Source organism: Stegodyphus dumicola, chromosome 4 (genome assembly GCF_044657685.1).
Source record: "Stegodyphus dumicola isolate Sdum_Otavi_A_Nest chromosome 4, ASM4465768v1".
NCBI lineage: Eukaryota > Metazoa > Arthropoda > Arachnida > Araneae > Eresidae > Stegodyphus > Stegodyphus dumicola.
Genome location: NC_140771.1, coordinates 12,838,730 through 12,861,957, shown reverse-complemented (window position 1 = coordinate 12,861,957; position 23,228 = coordinate 12,838,730). Strand labels below are relative to the sequence as shown.

Sequence of the window (23,228 nt, the reverse complement as noted above, 5' to 3'; positions counted from 1 at the left end):
AAACGTGCTAGAGAGGATTCAAGTCTAGGGATCGAACTGGCCGCTCCATGCGCATAATTGTTTCCTGTTGAAGATAATCATCTACGATGCGAGCCATGTGTGGTCTTGAGCTGTCGTCCTATAACACTATTGTCTGGGTGCACATAAGCATCAAGCATTTCATCTCTATAAACTGGAGCATTCCCGATTTCCGTTGGAAAGACATGGAGGTCTGTGCGTCCACCCAAAGAGATGCCACCCCAAACACAGACACTGCCTCTTCTGTATGCATCTCTTTAACGGATGTTTGACGGATGATAGCGGGTTCCAGGTTCCATCCATATCAAATAATGCCTACTATTGCTTTCTAGACTAAACCTGGAATCATCTGTAAAGAGAGCAGCCCTCCACTGATCAAGCGTCCAGTGGACATGTTGTCGTGCCTACTGCAAATGGTGCCTCCTATGGCGTGACGTGAAAGGCACGCAAATGGCTGGTCGTCTTGCATACAGACCATCTTCGTGAAACCTTCTACGCACAGTTGACGTTGACACCAACCTTCCGGTGGCTGCAGCAAGGGAGGATCTAAGAAGAGTCAGAGTAACGGTTCTACTCCTGCGTGCACATAATGTCAAATATCGGTCATCAGCGTTCGTCGTAGCAGTTGGCCGTCCATGGCTGAACCTCCTAGAGGCCGAATTTGTGGTTTGAAATCGCCTCCAAAGTCTATGAACAACAGAAAGACTCACATTTAGCCATCCGGCCACTTCTGTTTGACTTTATCCTGCCTCTAGTCTCCCAATGGCTCTCCATCATAGTTCTGCAGGCAAATCATGCCTGGAGGTCATTGTTACGAATTGCCTATCTCAGATTTCTGATGTCACTATCACAGTGACATATGTAGGCTTGCTCTCAAACATAAACTTTTATTCTCCTCGCAGATAACGTATTCCGAATGCAGCGTCACTAATTTGCATATTGCAGTTTTACTCAGCTACTCTTACCTGGCAACATATTCAAATTTTACATGGTTTGGCTTATATTTTAGGGAGTTATCGCCATTTTTGTGATTTTTCCTTAATTTATGATAACCAGTGTAGTAATAGATTGAAATAATTAAGTGTGGAAATTGTTATGTTTTAATCAGAAATTCTGCTAAAATCGGAGAGCCTAACAAAATAGTAGAAATAGATGAAAGTTTTTTTTAAGAAGCACAAAAACTAAATACAATCAAAAGTCGTTAATCCGGACTCATCGGGACTTCAGCGATTCCGGATTATCGATTTTTCCGGATTATAGATCATCAGTTTAAATCTGGTAAGATGGCATGCAAAAATTATAAAATTAAAAATATGAAACCGTAATTTATGAAATAAGGAACAATTATGATCTAAAGGTTATTAAAAAAAGCTTAATATTTATTTGTTTACTTTATTAAACATTTCTTTCAATGTAAGTTGTTTAAGTTGCTTCGTTTTTTTGTGCTAATACTTTCTCTTTAATTCTATAAACAGACACAATTTTTTGTTCAGTTACAAAGTTCTGCTGTTCAAGTCCCGTTAATTGCTGTGCCGAGAATACCGACTAACTTGTCCATCGAAATTTTTTCGTTCTCACTAACCTCTCTGTCACTTTCTTCATGTCTTTATCCATTTTTTTTTTGCAGCAATTCCACTTTTTGTTTGATGGACATCGAAACATACTTTCGTTTTGTACGATCCTTTGGGAGCTCCAGATTCGGAAATTCTATTTGACATAATCGAAAGTTCAAGTTTACTTTTATAAAATTGCTCTTACAGTCTGCAAAAAATAATAAGCCGGATCCAATTCGAAAATTAAGGAACAACGCAATCATCAACATTAACTGAAATAGATAATTAGATAATTTTAGCTTATACCGTTCGTTATACATAAAACGCGCACATGAAAACGTATTCTGCACTTGCGCACACGCAAATGCGCAGTTGTAAGAGGTCTTACGCGCACGCAGAAACGCCTATGCGCATGTGTCAACGCGGCGCATGCGCAGAAAGTTTTTAGCTTTGAGGTCCGGATTATAGATCATTCCGGATTACAGGTGTTCGAATTAACGACTTTTGACTGTAGATGAAAGTTTTTTAAGAAGCACAAAAACTAAGTGAAGTTAATACGGATTGTTTACTTAATAAATATGCATCAGTTGCTTCAAAATTTTGCAGGAATGATTGGTACACCTTTGTAAGTCCTCTGGCAACTTGCATGCTTTGACAGAAGAAAATTTTCACTATTGTTGAAATAATACATAAGTACCAAAATTTCCATTTGTGTATATTAATTTTCTGTTGCATTATAATTTAATTTAATCAAGAGTTACATATGTGTTTCTAATGATTAAAAAAGGTTCTTTTCCATTAAAGCCATACCATTTGAAGAAATCCCCCACATTTGGACACATTTTCTTGGTAACAAGTAATATCAGTCTGATTTGGGTTCTTTCCTGGCAATAACTGCATTTATAACCAATTCTCACACACATTTTTCATCTAATCATAGCTTCTTCTTTTCTTTCACTGCGATTAATTTCACAGTGAAATTACAGTGTAAATTTTCACAGTGTATTTCGGATTTAGAATATTTCACAGTAAATCATTCTTATCCTTTCATTAATGCAGACACTAGGTATCACACTCAATCTGCCAAACACTGGAAGTAATGTAAAATGGCACAAGAAGAAGCATTGCCTGCCAACATCTAGACTTAGATTTAAGTGAATTTATATGAAGTCACATGCATTCCAAAGAAGAAATGTGCTCTGTTATGGGGGGTAAATGTGACTTTCAATTTTATGCTTGCTGCTAATGCCATTTTCAATTTTATACTAGCTGTTTTGTCTTACAAGTTTCATTTTTCAATGCAATATTTATTAATTTATTACTTTTTATTTCAATTTTATTTCACTTAATTCTTTAAGAAGCAATACACACAACTATTTTTTTTTTCCTGTATTTGCTTTTATTTTATGCCTTTCTTTTTCTTTCTTTCTTTCTTTCTTTTTTTTTTTTTTTTTTTCTGTTTCTCCTCTTTTCTGGGAAAAGGATTTCTAGAATGCAATGAACTTAAATCAACGAAGAAAAATTACCAACAGATATTTAGCCAAAAAAAGAAAGAAGAAAACCTGAAATAATAATAACAAGCTTGGAAAGGGCGTCTAGTATCTAGTCAAGGTATATATAATATATAAAAGAAATATGCCACAGTGGCACCAAAAATGCATGAAACGGTTAACAGGAAAGTACCAATTAAAGGTTATATGCATTTATTATGTAAGATAACTAAACATATTTTTAACTATACATCTCTATTTAAACACACACATAAGTTATATAGTCTGTATAAATGCTGCGAGTGATCTCATTGAACAAATGAATAGCATATTTATTAGTGCAAATGAAACTTTAATTTATGCATGCAAATTTTCACTAAAATTAATAGTTTAATTAGAGTAATTTTAATGACTTTGCTGAAAAGACAACACTGATAACCCCAGATTTTAATTTATGCAGGAAGATTTCCAAGTATATTTTCTCAATGAAGAATGGAACAATTTATAAATGCAAGATAAAAAGTAATAAAAATAACAAAAGTAATGAAAGCAACAATAATATAATTAAGTTATACAACAAAAGACTTTTAATTACCAGAACTGATATCTTAAAAGAGTTAACTCTGAACTCTATCATTAAAATATAAGCTGCAAATAACACAGATTTGAAACTGGTAAATAATTGTAAAAAAAAACTTCAGAAGCAGTTTTGGAATACAGAAATGCTATATTAACCTTGATGTTAAATTGATAAAGTGCAACCATTTTACAATGTCATCTATTAAACTTTTAGGTTATAATTTAAATTCAAACTGATGCCTGTCAGATCATTTTCAGTCTACTTTTCTTAATATAAAGGTTCTTATACAAAATACAATAAAAAATAATTAAACTTATAATACATATTATAATTATAAATTATTATAATTAAAAATATTATAATTATTTATATTTATATTAATATATATTTATATAATTATTATATAAATTTTTATATAAATATATAATTATTTATATTATATATATTTAATTATTATAATTAAAAATATTATAATTATAATTATAATTATTATAATTAAAAAATAATTAAACTAACTTATTCAAGATTCTGGAAAGCTTTGTCTTGGATTATGTAGCTCAAGAAAGCAACTGATGCATCACGAATACACCAGTTTAAAATAATTTCTCTACAGATATAATCAACAACTTCTGAAGTTTTAACATTTCATCATTTTTTTAAACTCAAAACTATGATCATATATTCAAAATCTAACTTCTGCCAGTAAGCAACTGATATGATATTCATTTACTGATGCTTTATCAAAAATCAATTAAAAAAAATTAAATAAATAAAACAAAAATTTTGGAAATTGAGTGACATTTACTGTAATGGTTCACTATTCAATTTCAGAAATAAACAATAATTTTATTTTCTCCAGTTCTTTATTATCTGTTAATTTTACAAACAATAATGCAGGTCAGCTAAAAGAAGCAGATAAACAAATACAAAAGTTTTAATCAGTAAAAAATTACAAATTTTAAGCATCTTATTGATACAGGTAAAAGGATATTAGTAGGGATTTTTTTTACGATTTTGCACTGTTATCTTTTGATATAACATACTGAACTTCAGTAACATTCAAGCTGTTTATTAAGTTCAAATTATCATTTAGTACAAAAAACTCAAGTATAAAAATTTATTTTTAAAATAATAATTTAAAATAATTACTATACAATATTTTATATAATTACAAACAGAGTTTGGTTTTTCTATATTAAACTGATTAAACACTTTTTTGCTTTGTAAATACCTGCACTGTAAAAATTTAATAACTCCGATAAAATTTTCTTTTGAAATTGACATGCATAATACACCGTAAAATTACATAAATGGATGATAAAAAATGCAATAAAACAAAGACACTCTGATAAAAATTCAAAACTATAACTTTAACAACTTCAGTTTTATATTTAAAGCACATACTTCATTCCACTCAGCACCTTCTCGAGACTGTAAAACTCCAGACATAAAAATGTCGAATAAATGATTCAGGCCACCACATTCAATGAACTGTAAGGAAATTAAGCAAACATGAAAAAAAAATCTGAAATATAGGTCACATAAAATGGTGTTAAAAAATTAAAAGAATTTTCAAATTAAATCTATTTTTATGAAAAGTACTGAACCAAAGATGATAATTATGCTGTCAAAGATTTATAGAATTATACAAAATCAAATACACGTGCATTCTTCAGAGGGGATATAAGTGCATGAGGAATTTTTTGAGAATTTGTCTCTCTTATTTCTTCATGACATTCGCCATGTTTCTTGCAAAAATTAGGTAAATTTTATTTGGTATCATGTAAAATGAGTAGCGATGAATGTATGAATGATGGAATGAGATGGAAAATTGTTAGCAGATTGGAGGCAGGTCAATCATAACTGAAGGTGGCTACAGAGCTCAATGTTACGTCCAGTATAGTCTGCAATTTGTGGCAACAGTTTCAATATACTAAATTCCTGTTGAGAAAACCTGGACAAGGTTGGCCAAGATCCATGGCAACAGTTTCAAGATACTGGATTCATATCAAGAAGACATGGACAAAATTATCCAAGATCCAAAATAGCAAATGAGGATTGATATTTGACACTTTCCGTGTGGTGACACAGGACGCTACAACTTCACAACTCGCATGTGAGCAGAATGCTGCCAATGGAGCCCAAGTTTCACAGTCTACACTTGCCCGAAGGCTTCTTCAGATAAGGCTCTGTATGCCAGAAGATCCACTGCTTACAGCCCACAAGACAGCACATTTAGCATGGTGTAGACATAATACCCACCTTGCACCAAACTTTTTTACACTGCGCTTTTTTACAGAGTCGAGACTTAGTCTGGATATGATTCTCGGCATATTTGTATTTGGAGAGAGAACTTGGAATATGATACCGCTCTCCCCCCTCATTAGGGAAAAGGATACAATAGTGGATGTGCAATGGTTTGGGCAGGCATTATGTTGAACAGCAGAACACCTCAGCACGTCTTTGACAAACACTTCTGACTACAATGAGGTATTGAGAGGAGAACAAACAGCTTTATGTTCAATTTTTTAGGGGTGCAGTTGGTACTGGGTTCCTGTTAATGGGCTTGTCCACACAGGACTCAGCAGGACACACAGGAATAGATCTCCTAACCCTACAAAGCATGCCTAGGATGCTCTTGGGGCTGCAATTTCATCTCACCATTCTCCTCCAAGAAGAATCGAGTTAAAAACTGCCTTGTTACAGGAGGGGGATTACTGCCTGAGAGCCTCTTCAACTGTTTCCTGTAAAGTATGTTGTTATGCTGAGTGACCTATATGGCTGTAAAGTGGTATCATATCCCATTTCAGACACATTTTCAATTTGATATCACAATGTGGATTTTGGACATTCTTTCACTATGAACTTATTAATCATGCATACATAAAATGGCATTTTAATGGTTCATCTCTTTTTCTGTTATACATTGTAGGATTCCCCACTGTGTACTTCTAAGTTCCAGATGAATGTGAAGAATTTTAAGAACTAGTAAGCAAATAATCGCTTGAGTTCGTGAGGTAGAAAACAAAAAGTGAGAAGGGTGAAATAACCCTTTATTATTCCATCTTCAAGTTGTACAATAAAGCCGACACTCGGGCTTCAACTTAGGAAACTAAGCATTAAACTTAACTAATCTTAACTAAAGAGATATAGCCAAAGGTTTCAAAATTCTAACAGAGTTAGCCCCTTAATGCTAATTAACTGCGAAGCTATCAAGGGCCTAAAGTACAGCCGAACATAATAATAGCTTACAAGAGAGTACTCTAAAAAAGCGGTAGCGTGCTAGCCAGAATATCTGGTATCTCTTTCACTAAGACAGTAGAACTTTGCGGTTAAATAGCGCTCTTCCTCCTTAGCATTCAGATGTGATTCTAAAACTACGTTCTCGCCAAAAGTGGTAAGTTGAAATTAAGAAGTGATAAGAAAGGAAGTTTAAATCAAAATTTAACTGTTAATAAAATTAACATAATCCTTACAACATGTATATTCATACCACATTTCATTAAAATATGTCCATTAGTTTTTCAGAAATTCAAAATAATGTACAAATTCTCCAAGTTTTGCACACAAGCATATATTATATGATGAAAACTTTCTGTCTGATATAGATGAGAGAGTTAGATAGTTACAAGGAAGTGCAGTCAGGACTAACAGATACAGCTTTTTATTTTTGGACTAGCATTACTGAAGAAATTATTATGACCCAAATTTGTTTTATATAATTTTCATGAATAAGTGGCCGAATGACAAGCATATTTACATAACTGTTAGAAATAAGTTAATTAACATAAGTAATTTCCCTGTAATTAATAATTATGCATTAAATTTTAACTGAAATAACAGAAGACATGTTATGTAATAAAATTGAATACAATTTAAAGGAATAATTTCTTAATTAAGAATGACACTAAAAGGTATGAAATTCATATAAATATATATATTACAAACACATACATACTCTTTACATAAAATAATAATTATTGAAGAGAAACAAATACCAAAACACTGTAACAATAAATTAAATTTTACTGTTAAAATATATTTAAATGTGAAATTCAATTCCAAATATGAATATACTCCATTTAAGAAAGTAAAATAAGTATACTGCTTCACAATGCATTTAACATATTTGCATAAAAGAAAAATTAATTGTGTACTTTGTGTCGCTTAAAAACTAGATGCATAACATATCAAAAACGAAAAAAAATCTTACTTTTGCAGACCAGGCTGTATTATCCTTTTCAGAGTTTGGATCTTTATCAGAATTTTCAGATATAAATTCAAGTGACTCAGAAACCTTCAAAAAAAAAATTAACATTTAATGTATCAAATAAAATTTTATTGTATAAAAAAGAGACTCAAAGGTTCATTAGAAAAATTACAAGCAAAAATATTTTTGAAATGCATAAAAATATCTGGAGTTTCTTCGAAATCAATCTTTTTGACTATTCAATATTTAATTCCTATAAAAAAGGGTATTTAATTTTTTTTAAATTTATAATCATCTAATATTTTAATTATGATAAGAATATTCTGCACTAAAGATAAAGAAAATGAATACAAATAACACTTAAAGCTTTCTTCAGTTTTATACATTATTCTTGAACATAAGAAGCCTTGTGAAGAACAAATTATGATGAGAAAAATGTATAAACATTCAACAAAGAAGTTGAAAATTATTATCATTTATCTGTTAATAAAAAATTTAGTGACATAAAAAATTGATATTTATTGCAAAAATAATTGCCTTTTTAAGATGCAAAGAACTCATAAATAATGAGAAAAATATAGTTATTTTAATTAATATTACATAAAATGCACTGAATAATGAATAAAAACGGAAATATAACACATCTTAACATTTCCAGAAATGAATGCATATTTACAATAATAATATATGGTTAGAAATGAAATACTTTTAAATAGTTTTTAAAAGGAAATAACTTTTCTTAACAAAGATGAGAAGTGATACTTAATTCTATTTTTGAGAAATTGATGGTTATTCTTCATTTGGTCATTGGAAATGATTTGTATAGTAGAAGTGATTACAAATACATACATTCCTAAGCAGTCTGATAACTTTTCAGCACAAACATAATGCTTTGTACAGTTCAGTTTATAAATGGGTGGCACTTTAATTCTTCTTTAAATATAATTAATGCCAATAAGAATGCAAGGCAAAAATTAGTAATCTCTATGAAACTTCATAAATACAATTTTCATTATTTGGACTGCATTTTTCGAAAAATATGTTTAGATTCAATATTTGGGCTCTAATCTATAACAAAATTTAATGAAGGAAGCATAAAATTTAGTGTTACAATGTTAATATTTTTATAAACTAACTTATGATGAGTTTACTATGAGAAAGTACTCAGGTTAATAGAGCTGGGATCAAAGTTACTATAATTTCATGTTTCCATGAAACTGACTCATATTTGCCTCATACATAGAGAAAAGCCGCATTTACAAAGGCTTCTCAAATAGCTTTTCCAAATATGAAGGCTCTTACTCCCAAGTTCCCATTTAACATGACAAGAAAAGTAACTCATTGAGTCAAGATAAATATAAGCCAGCCATTTATTTTAAAAGATAGGCCAGTACAATGTACTGCAGTATTTCATTTTTGACCACAGAAACAAGATCTTACTACACAAAGACAAGTGTTTTTTCACACAATTCTTGTATTTGGAATGATACTACCATTTATGATTAACGAATTAAAAAAATCTATAAAGAAATTACAGGATCCCTTAAATTTCCTAAAAGATACCATATTAAGGGAGGAAAATATGATTTGCATTTTAAATTCTAATTTAAAATGCAAATCTAATTTAAAATTTCTAATCTAATTTAATTTAAAATTTCTAATTTAAAATCTAATTTAAATTAGATTTTAAATTTTCTTAATTAAGAAATTATTTCTAATTAAAAATCTAATTTAAAATTTCTAATCTAATTTAATTTAAAATTTCTAATCTAATTTAAAATAAAATGCAATTCTAATTTAAAATCCAAATTTTAAATTCTAATTTAAAATGGTTGAGAAATATAACTAGAAACTTATGGTTTGCACCATTTGCATTCAAAAAGACGTGAGACCTTAATCATAATATTTTAGGAAAGTATTTATATCAAAATGAAATTTTACCTTATTAAAAAATGTCAAAACTAAATGACAATTAACTGAAACAGGATTCCTGCCCTTAAAAGAGAAGATGGAATTGATGATTTTATGAGAATTCGCATACCGACAAACACACAGCTTAAGTTATACAAATAAAAAATTTTCATAGCAAAAAAAAAAGTTACCTTGTTTTGTTTCAAAGACTCGACTATCTGTAGGGAATACATTAACTTCTGTGGACTTTTTGGATTTATTAATGATTGTAGTGCATTATTTGAGCAATCGCCAGAATCTGAACTCTGCAGAAAAGATAACATAAAAGTATAAAATTATATAATACAAAGCAAATTTTAATGCATCATGTTAAAACAACTTAACATCTGTAACTGCTCACAAAACAGTCATACAGCATTGGTACTTATGTATTATCGCAACCAGGTTGGCGCGATTTGTAAGTTTGAGTAAAAAAGTATGAATAGAAAGAAGATGTACATTTATTAATTACAGATAATTTTTAATACACTTCTTTATATTATTTTGTTTCAAAATATAAAATAGCAATTAAACTCTTCCGGTTTCGAATTTGAATAAGTTGCAAAATTATTTTTTGGGCGGAAATCTTTTGGCTATTGCTTTTAGCACTGATTGAAAACCGTCTTTGCCATTAACAGCTTGAGCTTGGTGCCATATAAATTTGATAAGGTATGAGTCAAGATGATGACGGGCTGTTCCTCTCTGTTTTTTGTTGCGCCATTTGGCTGAGCCCCACATGCGCTCTACATGTTGTGTGTGAACGCCCGTGTTAGGATCCACAAAGTTATATTTGTGATTAACAGTGCCATGTAGAAATCCAGCATTTTCGAACTCACTTGTATTGTATCCTTTCCAGCAATCCGAATAAATGATGCTTCCTTCCTTAATATTTTCGCAAATTTTTTCCATGAGGGTAACGGCGCTTCTGTTAGGTACAGTAACCAAAAAAGTCTCTTTCTTTTCTCAGCAAATTCCGCCGAAAACCCATTGCTGTGGTAGTATATGCCCAGTGTTATTTTTTCATTTTACAAAACTACATATAACACGTAGGGTTGCCGTAAGTAGTGTCGCCAAATTTGGCGATTTATGCGAATTTTGGCCTGGTTGCATTAATACGTAAGTACCACAGCATTTTTGCATAAGGATTCCAACAAATTATAACATTTTGAAAAACAAAATTACTTTGGTTATGTCTTTGAAACCCTGTAACATAGTTGGCGATGTAGGCAACATCATTAATATTTCCCACACTCTCCTTGATAATATTTGTGCTTTTGTGTGTGGAAGAGTATTCTGCAATAAAATAAATTCATATATCAAACTGCTGTAGAGATATAATAAAACATCTCACCATGCATGAAAAGTACTCAAGGGAGGGGGAATGGAATATTAAAAAAGAGCAAATGAGCATCACATTAAACCTTGCAAGTATTGAATATCAGTAAATATAAAACATGAAAGAAAAAATTTTTCACAGCAAGATAGATATATAACCTCAACTAGTATTCAGACACTTCCTCAAAACTATTTAAACACACTACATGATTTATAAATTTAAATAAAAAAACTTTCAGTTTTATAAAGTTGTTAGTTCATTCATTTGTTGGTTCACAAAGTAGATATTTTATAAAAAATATGCCACAATTAAAAAAAATATTTAATTGAAAGAGTTGTATAAAAGAATTGTTGGTAATACATATAACTTACTATTTCTAATTTGACTCAAATTTTTTAATTTTGATGAATTGTTATAAATTAACCAAAAACAACTCTAGACATCACAAGTAATGATTTTTCCTGAATGAAACCAATTTAGTACAAATTTAATGAAAATATGTACATAAAATGCAAAATCAGTCCATTTAGTAGTTATCACTCACAAGAGCATGTTTTAGCAGAAGTAATAAAGGTTTTTCTATATCAAATTATGCCGCACAACTAAATACAAATTCTGATGCTGCATATGTAAAAAATGCAACATATATTAACCTAGAATAATAATTAATAAGACAAGAAGTGACTGTTAAAAAACAAAATGTCAAAGTGATATCTTTATTATTATTTATTAAGTATTATTTGATTCTCTTTATACATTAAAATATATACATATTTGTGTGCAATGATTTGATCATATTGAAAAACCAAATTGTTGTAGATGTTAATTCACAATGAAGAGCAAAAATTTTGATTGCGTATATATTTCACATACATATTGGACTTCATAGATATTAATCCATAATGAAAAGCAAATATGGCAGCTGAGACAAATTAAATATTCATCTTTATTTTAAAAAGCATGTTGTGGCCACAAACAACTTGGCATGCTACTCATGCCTATTTCAAAATGTTTACATTTTTAATAGCTTTGCAGCAAGAAGAGATAGCAGCAAGAACTGGTCCAGCAAGGCTGGAGTGTAGAAAGCAAATAAGTTTTGTTCAGGATGAAATCTTGATTCAGAATGAGTTAATTTTTGGTACTTGATGCATTTGACTAAATAATTGATACTGCTGTAAAATTACTATCAGCTGTTTGGGTTTTAGTTCCATTTACATTGGTATTATGTAAGAGTCATATGACGTGGATTAGTTTCAAAATGACAGTCCAAAAAAAATTACTACTTTTAGAAAAACAGAGCTGATTAATTAAAACTAAGCATCAAGGGGCTATTGCTAATTTAAATTATGATTTATCTTTCACATATTTTTTTATATTTCTTACATTACACTTATATATTCTGGGTAACAAATACAATTGTGTCCAGATCCATATAATCATTGCTGAAAATCATCCTGGAAAATCAGAAACAAAAGAATGATTCATATTGAAAAGAGGCAATGGATGATAATGAATATTACTTACTCCTGTCTCAGATATAGATCTAAAAGAGCCTAAATGTTGCATTAGACCAAAAAGTTGTTCAAAATATGTTGTTTTTAACAATAACACAAGAGGCAGTCTTTCTCTTGGAGGTGGGGGCAAAGTAGATGCTGGCTCCAAGCCTTCTCTACGACGAGACTGGCGTGGGGCTCCCACAGATACAAAAACTAGCTATAGAAACAAAAAACAGATTTTTTAATTGCTGTTAAAAATAAGATACAGTGAAATAACAATACAAAGCATAATGCATAATGCATAAAGCATAATAAATACAAAGCATAATGCATTATTTTGATACTAGCACATACTTGATGATCTTTAATGCCTAATTCTGATAATATTTTCTCATCAAGATCGCAAGTTAATTCTTGACCTTGAGAAATCATTCTTATTGGTCCATCAGACAGCATATTACCCAAAATTGGGCAAATGTTTCCCCCCGATGTTCCATTCACCTTCGATGAGGAACTACCGTCTTTCTGATCCTGCAGCACAAATGTATATTTAGTCAGATCTATTAATTGGCTAATAATCTGATATAATATGAAAAAAAAAAAAAAAAAAAAAAAAAAAGCTTACACTTTCTCTTCTGTGCTTTGCTTGTAGCTGTTCCCACCACTGAGTAACTTCAGCTCGCAAGTCGGCAACAGTATCACAGTTTTGCAATTCAATAGTTGCCTGAAAAGGTATTTTTCATTACATAAAATACAATAAACTTACATCAATTACACAAACACAATTTTTGAGAAACATCCTCACTAGGAAAAATTTATAACAATTTTCATTAAATCTGACATTCAAATTTAACTTCAAAGCATAAAAGTAAATGAAAAATATTGGTATGCTACATCTAAATAAATTTTATTTTTTAGGAAAATTTATTTAAGAAATAATCTGTATAAGTAATATAGCACACAGTGGTCTCAATTTCAAACTGCATGAAGGCTAAATGAACAGTATAAAAATTAATTAAATTTTAAATTTCACTTACTAAATATTTATCAAAATATAAATAAAATAACAATAATTTAAATTTTTTAAATCTGAAAGGTTTCACATTTTAAATTACGTCCAAAGTGGCATTTTTGTAACATTTTGTGTGTTACCTTTATTTATTAAATATGTTCCATACACCATAAAATTCAGTTCAACAGCAATGTCGCAAAATATTTTAAAATGAGCATATCTTTAGAATTTCCGATACACAGTTCCGCGCACTGGAGATAAAAAGGTTTTCTTTCACCATAGAGTGTCGCCATTGCTGGATTTTAAATTGTTCAGTTTATTAAAAGTTTTACAAAATATGAAATCGATAATAAAACGAATTCCAGATTTCAAAGTTGGGCTTTCAGATGACCATATTTGCAGAAGGATTACGTCATTCAAAACTGAATAGCTCTAGGTACCTTTGTTTTATCACAATGTGAGAAACATACAAACATTTATTCAGATTCTTCATTAATTAATTTCTTTAAATATAATACAGGGTGATAGTATTTGGCAGCAATGATTTGAAAAGTATTACAACCTTTTAATTTTTCAACACAAAATCGCAAAATGAAAACAATAGTCCTTCAGGGACCAAGCTTCTTTGGACTAATAATAATGCAAAGGAAAAATTCAAAGTTATATTTATTTTCTATCTGAAATCTAAAGGTTGGTAACTGAGAAATTTTTATTGGTTACTCTATGTAAATTCAGCTAATATTACAGTTAAATATTAAATTCACGGGCTGGCATTTATTTCACATAATTCAAGTTATTTCATATAATTCCAGTTATATGATTTGTTTAAATGCAAAAAATGTTTAAATGCAATGTCACCACAAATTAAATTAGAAATTTTAAAGAATACTAAATGCTGCTTCAGATATTTCAAAATGTATCAACAAACTTCTTGTTTCAAATGTGAACATCATCATTGTTCCAACTATCTGGTTAACAATCAAAATAATACAGCAAGAATTAATCAAATGAATAATACTGAGGATAAATGTAAAGAATCACTGAATTTAAATTGTAATGATGAGGATATTCAAGTGTGAATTAATTCTAATTCTGAAATTATCAGTTTAGTTTCACAGTGTAACACAGACATTACGTGTTCAAAAAATGTTTGTTTATAAGCATGTAGAGTGATTTCAAATTCTGAATTTAACTTTGAAATAATCAGGCTTTTAATAGACAATGGAAGCCAACATTTCTTTGGTAGTCAGCATTTAGCAAATGCTTTTAAAACCTGTCCTTTACATTTATTCCTTTCAAATGCAACAAGCAACAGAGAAAATATATCCAGTTGTAGAATCTGAAATCAAAGCAAAGAATAATAAGCAGTATTCAATTAAACTCAAAACATTATTCCAAGCATTTCTGGTACCATAATTTTCCCTCCAGACAAACAAGTATCAGAGTTTACGGCTAGTCATCAATTACATCTCTCTAACTTATGCTATGGAGAAAAATATTTAGATGTTGAAATCCTAATAGGATCCAATTTCTTTGGAAATTTTTCTTAGATGAAAAAATTGCAGTTAAAGATTTAGGTGTGAAAAAAACTGTCTTTGGAATGGATAATTATAGATTCAGAATTTAGAAAACAGAAAGCTTGCTCACAAAATATTGCCATTATGAAGAATGAAATACTGAATGACCTAAGAGCATTTTGGGAATTGGACTCAATTGGTATTTCAAAAGAAAGCATAAAATTGTCTCAGAAACATAAAACAAATAATTGATCAATTTGAGAGCTTTTTATCCTTTAATAATGGTAGATACTAAATAAATTACCTTGAAAATCTAACACTGAGGAATTAAACAATTTTTAGATTGCAAAGAAGTGTTTAGATTTTGTGAGTTAGATTGGATAAGGACATGGAAGTGTGCAATATGCAAAAATAACTGAAGAACAGCTGCAAGACAGATTTGTTCAAGTATATCAAATAAAGATCTCAAATCAAGTTATCACATGCCCCATACAGCAGTGAAAAGAACAGATATAGGAACTTCTTGAGTTAGAAGTGTTTTTGATGCATCATGTAAAAGAGAAAATTTGAAATCTTTAAAATGATTTGTTAGAGGCTGGACCTAATTCAAATCCTAACATATTAGATGTCATTCTGAAATTTTAGGAACTCAATATTACTTTCTCTGATGATATAAAAATATTTCTCATGAAAAATAATAAAGAAGATCATAAATATTTTGAAATTCATTTCCTTTCAGAATGAAAACCGTAAGTCTTTCAAAATTATGAACATGACATATTTATCATTTGGCATTACTAACAGTCTTATTCATTCTAGTAGCTACAATAAAGTATCACAATAAAAAATATATCAATAAAAAACCTAAAAGCTATTAAATGCTGAATTCATTTTTATATGTTGATGATTTATATTATGGAATAAAATCAGTAGAAAAGGCATACCTCCTTTGCCCAAGATTTTAGGTCTTGTTTGGGATACAGAAAATGACTTAATAGAACTAGATTTAAAGTCTTTAAAATCATCTTCAACAGGCTGTGTGTTATACACTAAAAGAACAGAGTTACAAGTTACAGCTAAAATGTATGATCCAACTGGATTTAGATCCCCATTCATGATTAGAATTAAAATTCTGCTATAACAAAAATGGATAAACGGTCTTGGCTGGGATGAGCAGCTCCCAAATGATATTGAAACTGAATTTAAGAAGTGGCTCAGGGGAAATAATTCATTTAAATGGGATATGAATCGACATAAAGAAAATATTTTCAAAATGCTGATAATCTAAATAGTGACATTTCTTTACATATATTCTGTGATGCAAGTGATGATGAATATTGAAGTATAGCATATTTCAGATATATAAATAAGTTTGATAAAAATAAAAATAAATTCATTTTATCAAAAAACAGAATAGCTCCTCTTAAAAGTTTAACATTACCCTGATTAGAATTGACGAGAAGAGTTATGGCAGCTAGAACTGCAAAATGTTTACCTAAATTATTCAATCATATTTGTCAACAAACATACTTTTGGACAGATTTGCAAATCATATAACATTCGATGAAAGGATCTTCTAGGAACTAAAAACCCTCTGTCTATAATAGGGTTGCAGAAATTCAAGCCTTGACAAATCCGAATGATTCGAAACACTGTGGCGGTTTGGGAAATTCCACAGAATTAAAAGTTTTACAGAGAGTTTACACTTAACTCTCTGACAAATTGTTCACTTTGGTGATTTGAACCAAAATTGTTACAAAACCGGTGCATAAACTCGCCACTATACACACATTATTAGAGAATCTATGTTTAAAATTTCTATTTAAATTAAGATAAACTTATTTAAATTAGAATAACCTGACCTGAATTTAAAAAAATCTACAAATTTCGATAGTTAAAGATGTTGGCATTCATAATATTCAACATAAATATTAATAATTCATACATTTTATGAAAACACAACAATGAAATATTATTTACTTTTTCAGATAAACCAGCTGGCTGGCAGATAATTCTTAAAGCAGAAACTTGCTTTTCACCAATATTAGATCTATGACTATTTACACCATGGCCATTAAGTTGCCATCTTCGAAGATGATATGCATATCTAGTGAATAACAACAAAAGTTAAAATATTATGAAAGAATTTTTAAACAGTCAACTAACAGGTTTAACATATTAAGAAAATTAAATTAATAAAAATATTTATTTGACAGAAGTCAAAAACATCATATAAATGATCTTACTAGATTACTATTATTAAACTGTAAAAAAAAAAAAAAAAAAAAAAAAAAAAAAATAACTTCCCTGTTTTTAAAAAGTTTTTTTTAATGTTAATTTTTGAAGTACATTTAGTGTCATGTTAGTCATCAGTGACTGACAACAGTAATTCAAGTAGCATCAGCCACTTACAAATACAAATTTAAAATTTAATAAGTAAAAATCTCATGTTATAAATTGAAACTTTTAATACTATAAAACGACAAACTACCATCCTTCCATTCTTATTAATAGAACAGTTTACAAATTATGAATTACATTAAAATGATGCAAAGGTGCAGTTTTCTGCTGCAGAAGTCAGAATAATCTATGACTTTCATAGTTTTGACTACAGAAAAACTTTGTCCAAATTTTTCTAGATAATCTTCATAGCATTTTTTATAGAACCTTCTAACTTCAAATACCTTTCCATCTTTTTCTTGTAATCAGTGATGAAATTTTTGTGTTTTTATTTATAACGCTACTATTTGAGGTTTCTTCCTGCTCCCTTCATTTCTTTATTCCACTTACCACACAATATACAAGCATCGGTTTTATTTTGAAATTTCCTGCTGCATTTTCACCTAAGAGCAGCACATGATAGTCTTTAGAAGTTTTATATCCAGAGTACAATTTTTTGTTGATTGTTATAAAGATGTATGATGTAAACATTTTCCAGAAAAAACCTGTTTCATCAGCACATTCATTCAGCTTCATAAACACTCTTTTGTATGATTTTACTTAATTCCTTCAAATAGCTTGGGGAAGCTTCTTTACCTGCTCTGGCAAATTCACCATCAATATGAACATAGTTAATAAGAGCTCTCTGCACAAAATGGAAAAACCATTCATGATTTGACATAAATTTTCATAGATTCCCTCATCTTTGTTTTCTGTACTCAGTAGTCTGAGAGTCTTTGTAAAGAATTAATGCTTTGGCTTGAATTTCCATTTGAATATACAGAACTTGTTACTGGTCTGAGTTATTGATTTTGATACACAGGATGTTATAACCATTCCTTATGATCTGCAATGATTTTTCTTTGTGATTAATTTTCAAACTAATGTCTTGACCATTCCTTAATCTGACAGCAGCTGATTCGCCATGGACCATTTTGCTATCAAACAGTAATGAAATACATAATGAAAGTTAAATGGTTATTATGAAACCAGGTTATTATGAAATACATAATAAATATTATAATACATATAATTAATTACTTACATATATGGGATATACAGAAACTTCAATATCAAACAGAACAAAATTATCACATTTCATAATTATTGGCTAAACCTCTGAGATATTCTATTCTATCACCATTTCCATAATTTTATAATGTTTACATGATTCATCTAAACTTCTTGAAATTTTAATCAGCTAGTTCAGAGCAATCACTTATGCAAACAAGAAATTCACATTTTTATAAAACTTAATTAAAACTGAAATACTTTAAAATCTTGTTAGCCTATCTATCTTTTAAAAGTAAAAAACAGTATCAATAGATATACTAATAAGTTAATTTTTATGGCATACATAATGATATATTTGTAAATTAATGCACATAAAAACATTTTATATATTTTTCAAATGCTTCAATATGAGGAATATACTGAAATGTAAATCATCAAACCAATTTGGTTCATTATGGAGTAAAACCTTAGAAAGATGTTTTACCATAACTTTGGTTTTGGAGCAAATTTTTGCATGTGATTTTCTTTAAATACTTTAAAATCAAAAACAAAATTAATATTTTTTAAGTATATTAAATGACAAATATTACCTGAAAAAAGACTCCTTAAATATTACCTTAAAAATGGTTGATTTATTTTGAAATCTAAAAACAATTTCCTTTTTATTATCAATGTCACATTATATTATATTTAGTTTTAATATTATGCTTTATTATCATATATTATTTTATAATTTTATTTCAACTCAATTATGAATGTTTTTAGTTTTTTTTTTTTTTAATTTAACAAATATTGCCTACCATTAATGAATTTATTATTTTAATGTATTTTAATAATTCTAGAAGCCATGTTTAATAACAAAAGCTTTTTTCTTTTAAAATTTAAGGCAGCCAGAGGTACATGATATGAAACAAAATCGATATAATATAGACATGTAAAGAAAAATAAGTCTTGATGGTGAAATGGCTGTTGCTACTCAGCCAGCCTCTCATCAGTTTTCATCCCTCAACTGAACTGAGGACTAAAATAAACTAGAGAGACAGTAGTGTCAATAACGAATGGAAGCAGAAATGAATGCTGCTTACCATATTTGTAATCAATCTACTTCTAGAATTTAAATTCTTTGTAAATAGTAATAAAATATGTTGTTTTGTTAAAGGTGTCTGCTAAAAGGAAGCCTACCATTTTTAACCTGGATTTATGATTTCATGTTTCTGAATCCTTCTGTGAGCCGTCCACCACGAAGAAGAGAAAAGGTAAGGTTACCTTTTGGCATATTTTTATTTATCTTCTAAAAATGGCATGATGTTGCAACTGCAACAGGGAATAGTTTCATTCCCTCTTTATGAAACTTGATTATATCAAATTTTTACTCTAAAGTAAGTAATTTAAGTTTCTTGCTCACAGAATCCCTTTCACATTTTCTGTGTGTATTCATTATTATAACAAAATGGTTTTTACTGCCAATGTATGCATAGAAAACTGTTACAAAAAAGCTATTTTAACATTCAAGTTCACAAACATCCAATGCTTACTCATACTACATCATGCTATACAGCTTATACGGCAACAGTTATGACTGTGCTGAATTGCAATCACAAAGGTGTCTTTCATGCTTTACACTTCAGCTCTGACAATTATAGGCACTGATGCCAAACCGAGGTAAAAGTCAATGCATAAAATGCTTCATCAGAACTCAAGAATGAATGTCCTGAACATACTCATATACATATACACAGATCTAAAAGTTTCTCGCTTCAAAAATTCTATAGAAATAGAGAAGCTTTTAGTTTATTTTTTAATATAATCTTCTTTGTACACAGCAGGGAAAAAATAGGGGGACAGTTCTATATCCCCCATTCTACTGGGCCGATTGACAAAATTCAAATTGCGTTTTTCATGTCTCGAAAGTGCGACCTACGATACATATTAGATATATATATATAACACTGTTCTAACATAGGTATTTTGACATAAAACCGGACTTTTTCTGAAATAACATAAAAGTTTTTTTCCTATATTTCAATTCTACCACTCAAATTATGCCCAGACATTAAATTTTGTAAAATTTGGTGAGGAATTTATGGAGAAATTCAAAAATTTATCTTGGCAAAATTTTTTCAGTTTGACCAAGAATAACTAACTCCCTTTGCGAATTTCTTAATATATGGCAATCAATTTTTCTTTCTCTTCCATTATGCCGGAGCAGGAAAAAAAAAAAGCACCTCGTTTCTACTTTTTTACATTGTGGACGAGCGGCGAAAAAAGTCACATTGTTTCTACTTCCAAATAATTTTAGCAAAGTATCTAAACCACATCTGATGTTTTACCGCTTTCAACAAATATGCCAAATTTCAAAACACGGCAATATATAAATTCACGTATATCTTTGAAAATTTTGAATTAAAATATTGTAATAATTTGCAGGTAAGCTTACAAATATGTCTACTTTAAGATGATGGTAAAATTCTTATTGCTTATTATTCATTTTTTTTTTTGGAAAATTTATAAAAATTATTTAAAAATACAAATTTTAAAAATAAATCATAAAAAATGGGTGAAATTTATTTGGAATGAACCTCAATTTCAAAATGTGAAAGGAAGAATCAAATAAGCTTAATAAAAAGAGAGAGATTAATCAATATAAATAATACTTAATTTTACACATTTTAGAGAAAAATAGCACAATTTCACTCAATTTGCAGTCAAAAAAGAACACAGCTGACTTCACTAGCAAAACTTTCAAATTTATTCATTTAGTACTGCCACCTGCATGTTTACAAAAGGAATTTGTTGCTAAATTATTCATGCATAAGGTTAACAACTTTTGGGTTTATTTACATAATTTTCTCGGAATGAGGCAGAAAAATTAAATTTAATAATTTCTCCTCATATGTTTTATTTGTATATTTATAAATTTACTCATTAAAAATAAAAATTAAAAGTACACATAAAATAATGTATGTTTTGAAGTATTAGTAGTGCCATAGCTGCTGAATTACCAATAACTCATATAAACAACTAATTCATTTGTAACACTATACTCCTGATAATAACACTATAAACCAATCAATAATATTTACTTAACTAGAACTCTTCTATTTTTAAACTATCCATTTCTTTATCCTCTTTCCCATGTATTTTATTTTTTATTTTATTCTTCTGAAAAAAAATTTTGCTGACAATAAATTTGCAAACCTGGCATCTGCGCTGTGCTGCATTTATTTTTTCTAATTTCACTTTTTATTCTGTTTCAATCACCTTTACAATTTTGCTCTTCATGACAGTCATTACATCAAATATATTTTTTTTTTACTTTAATTTTGCAATTATACACATACTTTTACTGTTATCTTGCATACATGTGAGTAAATGTAACATTTTTATTTTGTGACCAATGGAGTAATTACATCCACTATCATGTGAGCATATGTTTCTCTTTCCTTATTTTCACCCCTGTAGTTAGAGGAAGAGATTTTATTTAACATTTGAAACTTATCTCAGAAATTCATGCAATTTACATTGATTCTTTCTGTTTTAGTATTCCAATATTTATTATTTAGAATGTTAATTTTAATTAATAATGCCTAAATGTTAATCCACAACTCAGTTTACATTTTCTTCTGTAAATGTTTCTTCTGTAATGTTTTGGGATCTATTAATCAAATTCATTTAAGACTTTTGGATTTAAAAATTGATATAGAAATTCCACAATAACTTTTCATTTCAATGCAGCTTTGAAATGCAGTTTTTTAAACAATGTTTTCTTGAACTGAGTGAATTAAAATTAACAAAATATGAACTTCTTGAATTCTAAAAGTACAGACAAAACTTCCTAATTATCAATAAGTGATGCCCACTATAATATAATAATAAACTCTGAATTTAGACAATATATCACTCTGTTCACTAATTGAGTTAGAGAATGCTATATGCTTAAACTTGAAGGTGCAGTTTCTTTCTGAAAACAAATAATTGGGTGCTAAGTTCAAAGTTCAGAAAAATTAAAAACAAAAAATCCACAATTCTAAGATCTCAATAATTATAATACAATATTCTTAGAGACATTTATATATATGAGGGGGGAATCTACCTCTTAGAATTAGAGAAATATGGAAATTACATTAATTTGGAGCAAAAGTTTGTATAGAAACTGCATGCAAACAATTTACATATAAAATTTCCAAAAATATTATTACAGAACTAATATATATTGTAAAAACTTATACCGTCGTCTAAATGCTTCAATGTGTGTTTTCAATAATAGTAGTGCTCTCTGAATAATCATCAGATTATGCTCTTCAGACTATAAAATAGTAAAAAAAAAATTATATATATACACTACGAGACAAAAAATTCAGGAAATCAGGTTTTTAAAAATCCCCCCCCTGAAATTTCTTTACATGCATACATACTTGCTGACAAAACAAAAATAAATAAATATAAATGAAATAATATGGTAGACAGAATGTAAATCATACAGTTAACTTGGACTAATGTTACAAAATATACTTATGGTACTAATTCATAATTTATTTATTATTTATTCCTTCATTTCAGACTGATTTTTATCAAGGTAGCAATATTTAACATTTGCCATGTAACAATTTTCC

At 29.1% G+C, this 23,228-nt stretch overlaps 1 protein-coding gene across 2 annotated transcripts in view; it reads right to left on the bottom strand.

Moving 5' to 3' along the window:
* puf (ubiquitinyl hydrolase 1 puf) overlaps window positions 1–23,228 on the bottom strand; it is a 223,611-nt gene that overhangs the window by 110,776 nt on the left and 89,607 nt on the right. Inside the window, exons 21-30 of one of the 2 annotated variants that reach the window (XM_085814567.1) lie at window positions 22,845–22,921; window positions 17,143–17,269; window positions 13,259–13,357; window positions 12,988–13,164; window positions 12,662–12,850; window positions 10,984–11,094; window positions 9,954–10,067; window positions 9,793–9,846; window positions 7,855–7,938; window positions 5,046–5,132 (exon numbers count right to left, since the gene is read on the bottom strand). In XM_085814567.1, coding sequence (XP_085670693.1) covers window positions 5,046–5,132; window positions 7,855–7,938; window positions 9,793–9,846; window positions 9,954–10,067; window positions 10,984–11,094; window positions 12,662–12,850; window positions 12,988–13,164; window positions 13,259–13,357; window positions 17,143–17,269; window positions 22,845–22,921 — 1,119 coding nt within the window. The remainder of the gene's footprint in view (window positions 1–5,045; window positions 5,133–7,854; window positions 7,939–9,792; window positions 9,847–9,953; window positions 10,068–10,983; window positions 11,095–12,661; window positions 12,851–12,987; window positions 13,165–13,258; window positions 13,358–17,142; window positions 17,270–22,844; window positions 22,922–23,228) is intronic. The other variant, XM_085814568.1, reaches the window with a different exon arrangement.